At 46.0% G+C, this 10,111-nt stretch overlaps 1 protein-coding gene across 1 annotated transcript; it reads left to right on the top strand.

Annotated features, from left to right (window-relative positions):
- Positions 1 to 5,567: 5,567 nt before the first annotated feature.
- LOC307084762 (mediator of RNA polymerase II transcription subunit 30) lies at positions 5,568 to 10,091 on the top strand. Its single transcript, XM_079749258.1, has 5 exons — positions 5,568 to 5,703; positions 6,334 to 6,714; positions 7,421 to 7,579; positions 8,408 to 8,497; positions 9,128 to 10,091. Exons 2-5 carry the CDS (start codon positions 6,499 to 6,501, stop codon positions 9,221 to 9,223), a joined length of 561 nt encoding a protein of 186 aa, XP_079605384.1. The 5' UTR covers positions 5,568 to 5,703; positions 6,334 to 6,498; the 3' UTR covers positions 9,224 to 10,091.
- The last annotated feature ends 20 nt before the right edge of the window (positions 10,092 to 10,111 follow it).

The following is a 10,111-nucleotide window of genomic DNA, read 5'->3' as shown; positions in this document are numbered from 1 at the left end:
ACAGTGGTTATGTTGGTCGTCGTGGCGCTGGTCACATTTCTACTGGCCTGGGTCGTTCTGGGAGACTTTGTTGCTGCAGTTGTGTTGCCGGTAAATTTGCCGGACGAGGTGGTAACTGCAGCGGTTTCCGCTCGCTCCTGTCGAAGAAGTAAAAAACATTAGAAGTGTTTTGAGTATCGGGTTTGTTAGAGTGTCAGAAACATGCTCTGTCTGAGGACCATATTCAAACATCCAACTGAAGGTTACAGAACTTAAGAGACAATGTCAAACAAATTGATTCCCCTCAGTTTATTTCTGTTGACCGACAATATAACCATATCTTTTTTTTTATGCATTTGATGTATAATATTAATTTTTTTATAACTTTTCCACAAGAAATTGAGCCCAGAATTATGACCAAACACTGGAGGGTCGAATAAAGTCCCTTCCTCCTTCCTACCCGGTCGGTGGAGACACTTTGAATGTAATCAGCCGATCGGCTTATCCCATTGGCTGGATTGTCGGGGTTGAACACAAAGGTATTGTTGCCTGTCCGTACCGAGCCAACAGCACTTGTCATAGAGTAAGTCGCTAAGCCGGGAAAGCGTCCGTGGTCATGCCATGCAAAGCTGCAGCAGCACCGCACTGAGCACTGCAGGGACCAAAGTTTGCATGCTGCTGTAATAGAAGATCGTCTCCATCCCTGCTTTTCATTTTCCACTCAAGCTAGAAATCAGCTTTCGATCTTTCACAGCTTCCCGGTCCAGTTATTTCCCGATAGTGACATTGTGAAACACTCTCTCAGCTTACTCTGGCCTTGCGATTAGCTTGTTCAACGCTAAAGATAAAGTCTGAGTGAAATTAACATTGCATCACCTGAGAGACAGAAAAATATCAGTACGTCATGGCAGGCGTGCTAGTAATTCATCGTGGCAATGCGATGGTTAATTTCAAAACAGGACATTAGTCTTTTAAACCTGTTAAGAAAATCAATTTGCACAACGGCACGGCTTCCAATTTGTTTTGGGCTGATTGTCTGTCCCCTGTCCAATTGATTATTCCCGCTCTGACATTTAGGCAAATGACTCATTTGCCTGTGTCCACTGCGTGCGCATAACCTGAAAGCTGTTTTGTCTGGATTTCCATTTCCATGCCAGTTTCTATAATCCTAGGCTCATAAAGTACATTGTTAAACATTATATATCCTACCAGGCTGCCCAGTAAGATGGACATCAGGCCCAGACAGAGCGTCCACTTCCCTGCTGTCCACATCATGGTGTTGCACAGGTTTCTCTGCAGCTGTGTGGCCGGGAACCGACATATCTCGCTGTTTTTATACCCTCCAACTTTCCTTGCTGATAACAGTCTAGCCGGCAAGGAGTGCTTGAGAAAAACCACAATCAGAGAACGTCTCACTGCTAATATAATAATACTTTGTAATTGTTTGGTGCCCTTCAGTTCACTCAAGGTTGCCTTACTAGGTAACCGAATAACCCGGGCCCCGCAATACTCTGAGCCCCCTAATACCCTGCCCCCCCCCCCCCCAATACCCTAAGCCCCCCAATACCCTGGGCCCCAAAATACCCTAGGCCCCCCAATACCCTGGCCTCCCAATACCCTAGGCTCTCCAATACCCTAGGCAGCCCAATACCTAGGTACCTCAATACCCTGGGGATCCAAGTACCTAGGGTCCCCCAACTCAAACACTCAACTCTGAAACCTCCTCTGTAGTGGCCGTGTGTGAACTGACAAAAACTAAAGACGGTGGTGCAATGACAAGTTATCCTCTCCTTCTCTCCCTCGCCTTCTCTCTCTCTCTCTCTCAGTTTTTATTTACCTAGCGGCCATCCTGTTCCATCTTCATTCGAAACTCTGCTTTCAGATTCACCCACCCAGCCAGCGTTTGTACGAACAAGATGGCCTCGTGGTAAATAAGGCCAAATAGAGACGTAAATAAGAATGACAATTAATTGTTTACGTGGCGTCGGTCAGGTTGATGTCAATTATAATCATTCTGTTCAAACAGAGGGTCTGTAAGCACTGTTACACACATCGCACTCCCACATCATCCGTTTTTGGGCGAGATAATGGAAAGTCAAACTGAAAATCTGCGTCAACAAAAAAAGAACCACAAGCCAATCAAGAAATCTCAGCTATGTCCCTGCAGACGGAATATCTCCTTGGCAACCTGTAACGAGAGATCGATGCAGGCAAAATACACCCACTTGAGAAGTGTTTTGGCACAGAAAGCATTGTAATCACAAAACAGAAAGGAATGTTCTGCAGTTCTATTTGGTTTGTGATAACAGCTATAAAATAAAGGGAGGTTATATTTACATAAGCATTGATTGTGACACAATGGGACTATTTGAGTGAGTTTCACTGTAAAAGAGTCACCTGGACGGGGTATGTTTCATCAAAATAGAAACTCAGCCAGATCAACAAACGGACAATGGATGGATGGACGTACTGATGGATAGGTCAATAGAGTTTAAGGTTTCAAGTTATTGTCTTGTATGCATTGATGGAACATCGAGCAGCAGTCACAGATGGCAATACAATGATCTACCTTCAGTCTCCCGCTCTGTCTCTGTCTCTCTCTCTGTTTCTCTGTCTCTGTCTCTGTCTCTCTCTCTCTCTCTCTCTCTCTCTCTCTCTCTCTCTCTCTCTCTCTCTCTCTCTCTCTCTCTCTCTCTCTCTCTTTCTCTCTACAGTTCATACAAGGTAGTGCCTTTTTTTCAATCCATTTCTACTTGTCTAATGATGATGATTAGTTATTTTTAGTGATTCTGCTCTTTGTGTTAGTTCTTACTGTTGCGGTAGCTTAGTCATAACCAGTCAATGGAAATCCACAAATCGCCCTTTGTATAATGTTTTAATGAAACATTGTTTGATGGAGGGTCACACGGACAGCTTGAAGAAAACCGATGGATGGATATCTTGAGTTTAGAGTGTATTTATATTGTACATTAAACAAGGACCAGCGATCCCTAATCGCTACAAAAATAACAGTATGTCTCTCTATAACAATGTTATTTAAAAGGGAGCAGTAAAAATGTCACCGGGGCCTGGTGATGTCTACCATCCCTCTCTGGAGAGATTGGGGGATTTCAGGCTCTTAAGGGGGAAAAAACATTCCTAGTTCCTGTAAAATAAACCAGTTCAGACACCCAACCGGAGAGCCGGGGTTGGCCCTAGTGTATATCCTGATATCAGTCACCTTTAGTTTGCTGTTATCATAGTGTGACTAAATGTGATAAAACACAGCCTGGCTCCTGTTTGGACCCCATTCGTCATTTATATTCCTTTACAAATCGTTGTACTACAAAAAAAATGCCATGGATAAATAGAGCATTACTATTAAATGTTATGTTAAGTTATTTTGCTACATGTATTATTTTCACAATACATTGTTATCAGTCATAAGAAATCACCATATCGCCCGGCGCATTAGTGTTGTATGATTAAATAATTAATTCAGAATTTCATACATTTTCATATTCATGAAATGAATATGAAATAATATTGAATAAATACCTGTACGAAATGTTCTACCACAACAGCATGTGCAGACATTTTGGCTTAATAAGTGACGAACGTTATCGGGCCAAATGTTATTGGTGTAACGTCACGTAGCCTTACATTCTCAAATTTACTTCCTTGATCCCTGCAAAGTCAGGGATCAAGTCAGGAAGCAAGGAAGTCAGGGATCGTTTAATGTCAAACATTAAACGAGGTCAGTAAAACGCAGCATTGGGCTGTGATTGGTCCGCTTACTAACCCGACGCAGAACCACCCTTTAAGGGCTCTTTATGGTTCCACGTTCACGCAACGCCAGGGGGTTACGGACCGCTTTATGTCCTTGCGGATCCTCCTTGCGTCCACCGGAAAAGACCTTAAGCCCTTATCAGTGGCGCAAAAAGTAGGTATGCCCTATATGCGGCGCATAGGGGCGCCGCACCAGAGGGGGCGCCAAAGCGATGGAAGTAACATTATTTAAGTCGGCATTTTCTGTATTTAACAGCGTTTGTGTAAATGATATGATGATCAATAACAGAGGACCGTCACTGATAAGGCGCCCCCCGCTCCTTCGCCTCCCTCCCCCCCTCCTCCCCACACGGCGCTCCAGTGGGCGCGCCCTCGAGCACCCGCCCTGTAGGCGAGCGCCAGAGTGTTTTCATTTGAACCGTATTGTCGTCTGATGACACGTACCTCAATATGGAGAGGCATAGAAGAAAGCTCTCGGGGTCACAACATAGAAAAAGAAAGATTGGGAAGGAGAAAGAGTGCGCAGGGATGACAGAAAGCTTTTCAAAGTGGTTGAAAGACAGTACTTTATATGCCAGTGTATCAAGAGGAGGATTGTAAATTTTCAGGTTAGCTAAATCTACTATTAGTAAAACAACAGGTTACTGTTGTCTTGCAGCTGTGTACTGATCAGAATGGAGCCTACAATATAACAGATCATGACAAGAAAAAGAAAGGAACTTGTTTGTGGTTATTTTGTTTTGCTTCAATCTCTATGCAAATCTTAGTTTTATGTGAATAGACCCAGTAAAAACGGAGTTATAAAGTTGATACAAAAAAATCAATTCAGATGAATTAATAATCAAAAAAAAAAATCTAAATCCAGACTGAATCGTTCTACACAGTATCGCGATGCATCGAAGAATCGATTTTTTTTCCCACCCCTATTGGTTACTGTACTCCAAAAGAGTCTATTGTTTTGCATGTAAGCTTTTTGGTGAAGCTAGAGTTGCTGACACGCGCCTTGTGGTGGGGTATAATAACTGGCAGTGTCTTTCAAAAATACTGAAGCACCATGAAACAAGTGGTTATCACATAAATGCTTATCTGATGTGGAAAGAATTGGCATCCCGCTTACGCCTAGGTAAAACTATTGATAGCGAATTGCAGAGAGACTGTTGACTCGAGTGATCGACTGCATACTCTTCCTTGCAGAAAGAAACCTGCCACCGAGGGGAAAAAATGCAGTTAGGAAATCCTAGAAATGGAAATTTTCTGGGTATCCTTGAACTCATAGCACAGTATGATGTTACACTGGCAGAGCATCTTAGAAAGGCTGCCTCTAAAAAAAACACCGGATATCTGTCCTGGTGCACTCAAAAGGATTTTTTTGATTCAATATCAGAGTGTGTTTTAGGTCAAATTTGTGCCCAGATCAAAGGGGGGAGGGGGGGGCGCCTGCTATGTGTCTGCATACCCCCCAAAAAGTAGGCAGTTGCGCCCCTGGGCCTTATTATGGTCCCACGTTCCCGCAACGCAATGACCACGCAGACGCAGTCGTGGACGTTTATGGTTCTGCGTCGGGTTTTGGTAAGCGGACCAATCACAGCCTAATGCTGCTGCGTCGCCTCGAGGGAAGGTTACGATTTTTGGGAGGCGCACGTCTGGCCCTTGCGGTGGACGCACGGATGGTACGGAAGGGATTCGTAACACCCTTGCGTTGCGGGAACGTGGAACCATAAAAATACCTACATCCGTCGGTATCTGCAGTGTTCTCGTTTGTTTTTGTCGCCCTCTAGTGTTGCAACATTTATTCTCAGGCAGGAAATGACGTCCTAAAAACATGGCCAATGCTTTTCCTTCTTGGAGGGGAAATGTTGTGGAATATCGTCAGCTTGTCGATTCAACAATTCACTCGTTCATAGTAGCATATGCATTTTGAAACTAAACAGGATTACACGTCGGAGCGATACGCCGGTATGTAAGGTTATATTCATAACTCCTCCGCCATGCATGCTGCTAGCCTCAGCGCATCTCTTTATTGAATCGGCTAGCCAGCTAGCCATACCTTCTGCCACTATATCCTCACTAGGCACGTTTTTCTTTCGCGTATATAACAAGCACCCCTCCTGTGCAGATTCATAACGTCATCTGTTCCACTGTTTCATTGAACATTTGGTGGAGAACCAAACCGCCGATGTGTGGTGCGCGTTCCCCGTGTTATGTTGTCCGAGTCCATCAGTGTGGGCTCCGGCGCCTCTACGTCACTCTGTGATGTTTGTTGTGCGTAATCTTTGCATTTACATTTAAGGCGTTTTGCAGACGCTTTTATCCAAAGCGACTTACAATAAGTGTATTTGTCAGAAGAAATCTAGAAGATATCTGATGCTTTTAAGTTGGTGTTTCCCTGCCTTGTTTGTGTTTTGTGCGCACAGCCCTGGCTTCAGCATGGCTCCAGTAGCCCTTCATCACAAATGTTTTCCATATCCACTTCGTTATTCTATTATCCTTGTTCAGGTCTTCACTCTATCAGCCCAAACATCTAAGAATAATAATCGACACATATTGATGATTATGATGATTGATGATTATTTTGTTGTTTTGCAGGTTCAAGAAAGCTGAATGCTAATCATTAAAACTGGAACCCGCCCACATACCGCCGGTTGGGCTTCATTTAAATCGGTCTGACGTTGTTTAAGTCGGCCCGACGTCATATCAATCGGTCTGACGTCATTTGAATCGGTCTGCCGTCATTTAAATTGGACCGCCGTGATGTCGGCCTCGTTGCCCCCTAAGGGCATGGCGGGAATGCCCCAGCCTCAGCAGCAGCAGTCCCACCTGCCCCCCGGCGGGGGGGTTCAGGGGCAGCCCCCCCAGGGTGCGCTGAGGGAGATCTCCCCCGTGTTCCTCTGTCGCATCGGACAGGAGACCGTCCAGGACATCGTCACGCGCACCATGGAGATATTCCAGATCACGCGCGCCACACAGGTACTCGTCTCTCTGTCCTGCTCCATTTCTGAAATCGTTATGTCATTGTTATGTTATTAATCGTTTTATTTTGTTGCTTTTAATTATTATGTTGATCGCCCGTCACTGTAAACGTAGTGCCACCAGGGGCGTCTTCCTATTTTTTGGTTCAATCATGTTGTGAGATTTACAGGAAACACTTTTCAGAAAACATGTGTTTTATGGGAAATACTTAACAAAAAAAAAACATGTTTAACAGAAAACACTTGTGTTCACCACCCTTTGGCCATCATAAACCTACCGTCCTACTTCCTAGTAGGCTATACTCACTCAGCGAAAAACAAACAAAGAGCCCGAAGCTTAACCCCATCAGTCGCCCAGGGTCTGTGTGTCGTGTTGGGGTGACCCAGAGCCATCAGTCGCCCAGGGTCTGTGTGTCGTGTTGGGGTGACCCAGAGCCGTCAGTAACCCAGGGTCTGTGTGTCGTGTTGGGGTGACCCAGAGCCATCAGTCGCCCAGGGTCTGTGTGTCGTGTTGGGGTGACCCAGAGCCTTCAGTCACCCAGGGTCTGTGTGTCGTGTTGGGGTGACCCAGAGCCATCAGTCGCCCAGGGTCTGTGTGTCGTGTTGGGGTGACCCAGAGCCGTCAGTCGCCCAGGGTCTGTGTGTCGTGTTGGGGTGACCCAGAGCCGTCAGTAACCCAGGGTCTGTGTGTCGTGTTGGGCTAGCTCCCGAACGGGGTGACCCAGAGCCAGGCCATGTACCAGGACCGCTTTGGGAAGCTGCAGGAGCACCTCAGACAGCTGGCACTTCTCTTCCGCAAGCTCCGCCTCCTCTACGAGCGCTGCATGGAGATGACCTTTGACCTTCACGAAGGCCCCGCAGAGGTGAGTCAGGGGGAGGCGGTCACTTAAAGAATCCAGGAAGTATGGGAATGCAAAAGAAAGAAGGGGAAAGTTTACTTTGTTTAGCTTTTTGTTTATTTCATGTCAGGCAAAGTCTCTGCCTGTCTGCCTGCCTGTCTGTCTTTCTGTCTGTCTGTATCTCTCTCTCCCCCCCCCCCCATAATAATGGCACTAATAATTGTTATTATCTCAATGGTTCACAACCTTTGACTTTAGGTGTGCCCACTAAATTGTCATCAAGACCTTTTAGCGGACCGCCTTATTTGCAAACGGTGCAGCGTAGATCAATACACACGCAGTGGCTGAGCAAACAGTGTCAGCGCCCCCTTCAGGCACAACATGTTCCGCAAGAAGGCCGGTGGAAAGACAACATCATCTAGCAAACCCATGTCCATTCAATTCAATTCAATTTTATTTGTATAGCCCTTAATCACCATTACAGTCTCAAAGGGCTTAACAGGCCAAATATTTATGACACCCCCCTTTACTAAGGCCCCAACAAGGGCAAGAGAAAACTCCCTTGAAATTAGCAAGGAAGAAATCTTGAGAAGAAACGCATAGTAGGGGATCCCTTCTTCCAGGGATGGTCAGGAGTGCAGTGGGCGCCAAAAATTGACACACAGGTAAATACACGCACGGTACATTAAATTGGTGATGTGGTGCCGGCCGGTGCCGCTGTGTCTGGCCTATGTCCGCACACAGCATCCCGACATTCCAATGGCGGGGAAGGGATGGGCGTGCCCGGCACCACCACTGTTCCCTAGCACACGCCGACCCCCCAATGCTGTGGTCGTCTCCCCTCTCCCCCAGCTGGTGCCGTACGGAACGGAGGAGAGCTGGTCGGTGCCCGTGGAGCCGTGCAGCCCCGCCGTCCTGCAGGAGAGACTGGAGGTCCTGGAGGTGGGCTCCCCTTCTTTGCGTCGGTCTGGTGGAAGGTTCTGGGTTCCACACCCGCCGTGGAGCAAGATGGGTGACCCCTACCTGCACCGTAACGAGTCGCAACTCGCCGTTACTTGAGGCTTTGTTTATTTGTTACTAAAACAAAGTAATTAGTAAAAGCCCTTAATCACCGCTACAGCCTCACAGGGCTTCACAGGTCCCGCATTATACGACTTTCATGATCCTTTTGCTTCAATGTGAAAAGATGCAATCAAGGCCACTCTATTGATATATATTCCACCTGTGGCCACTAGATGGCCGAAACAGACATGTGAAAGGCCACGGTGGTTGAAATGTACATTACAGTGTGAAATAATGTATCATGTTTTACCATATTTCATCCATTGTATTCCTATGTGCAGTACATCCAGTAAACCGGTAAAAAAATGTGCTTTTGTAGTGCCTTTTAATCATCAGTCCCCTTTAGAAAACTATTATTAGCCTGGTGAAATTTTGTAACATTTTGAAAGACAGTATTTAATGTGAGGCTTTGGATGAAGAAAATTGTTGATCATCCATCGTGAAGGAGTTTGTTGTTTGAAGATTGTGTGCTCTGTCATTGCTAACCATGTGTGTGTGACCGCCCCCCAGAAAGTGCGGCAGAAGAACCAGGAGATGAAGACGCTGATGGACCAGATGAGGAACCTGCTCTGGGACGTCAACGCCATGCTCAGCCTCAGGAAATGACCCGCGCTCCGCCACATCGTGCTCGGACACACGGGGACGCCACATTCGCCAAATACCGGCCGGACGCGCTAAGGATTGTTGTTTTCGACAAATGGAGTCATTCGTCTCCCCTCTCTACATCACTTCCTGTCTCATCCGATAACTCCTCCCGGACGCACAAGGCAGCAAGACTCTCAGTCGTGCGTTGTGGTTCAATACCTCACACAAGGAACTAATGTCGTTGTGATCTTTGGTGTTCGTTTGTTTGACAACAAAGATGTCCACCACCATCCTTCAGCCTCCTTGAGCCCTCATTGGTTCACAGTACAGGGTAGGGGCATCTCCCACCCTACGGCAGCTATGCTTATCTGCAGTCTAAGCTCCGCACCCTTGACTTGCATGAATGGTGTCCAATGAGATTAAGGCTTCCTGTCCAGTGGCCACTGAACCACACCTGCTTTCTTCCAGGGATTTGCCTGCCACTGTATTATTTTTGTAAGATGGTCGTAAACGACTGGTTCCTCTTTTGTATGAAAAAATTATAAAACAAAGAAAAATAGATGGAATTTGTTTATTTCCTCAACTATAACCACATTTTTTTTTATCAATTTACACATAGGCCTCCATCTTTTTTGTTTGGGACTAACAAAATTGCGACTACTATTTACAATGACAATTAAGCTGTTACTCTGAACATCAGACTTCAACAGAATGCGTCATTGGAATTTCTTATTTAAGAATTTCTAGAATTTCGTGGGTGGCCTGAGTGACAAAGGCGGGCTTCAACTACAGCTACTGTGCTGACGCCGACCTGTGCAATCCTGCCCATTGCTGCCCCCACCTGGAAAGGAGCGGTACTGTCTGGTATTTTTTACAAGTTAAATTGCTTTGGTTTATACCTTTTTCGTT

The sequence above is a fragment of the Pollachius pollachius genome, assembly GCF_949987615.1.
Source record: "Pollachius pollachius genome assembly, chromosome: 13".
Taxonomy (NCBI): domain Eukaryota; kingdom Metazoa; phylum Chordata; class Actinopteri; order Gadiformes; family Gadidae; genus Pollachius; species Pollachius pollachius.
This window is presented reverse-complemented; position numbering and strand designations above follow the sequence as displayed.

Coding starts and splice junctions, on each gene's coding strand:
- LOC307084762 (XM_079749258.1), top strand. CDS start 6,499: ATGTCGGCCTCGTTGCCCCCTAAGGGCATGGCGGGAATGCCCCAGCCT. Junction 6,715..7,420: donor AGATCACGCGCGCCACACAG/GTACTCGTCTCT, acceptor GTGTTGGGCTAG/CTCCCGAACGGGGTGACCCA. Junction 7,580..8,407: donor TTCACGAAGGCCCCGCAGAG/GTGAGTCAGGGG, acceptor CCTCTCCCCCAG/CTGGTGCCGTACGGAACGGA.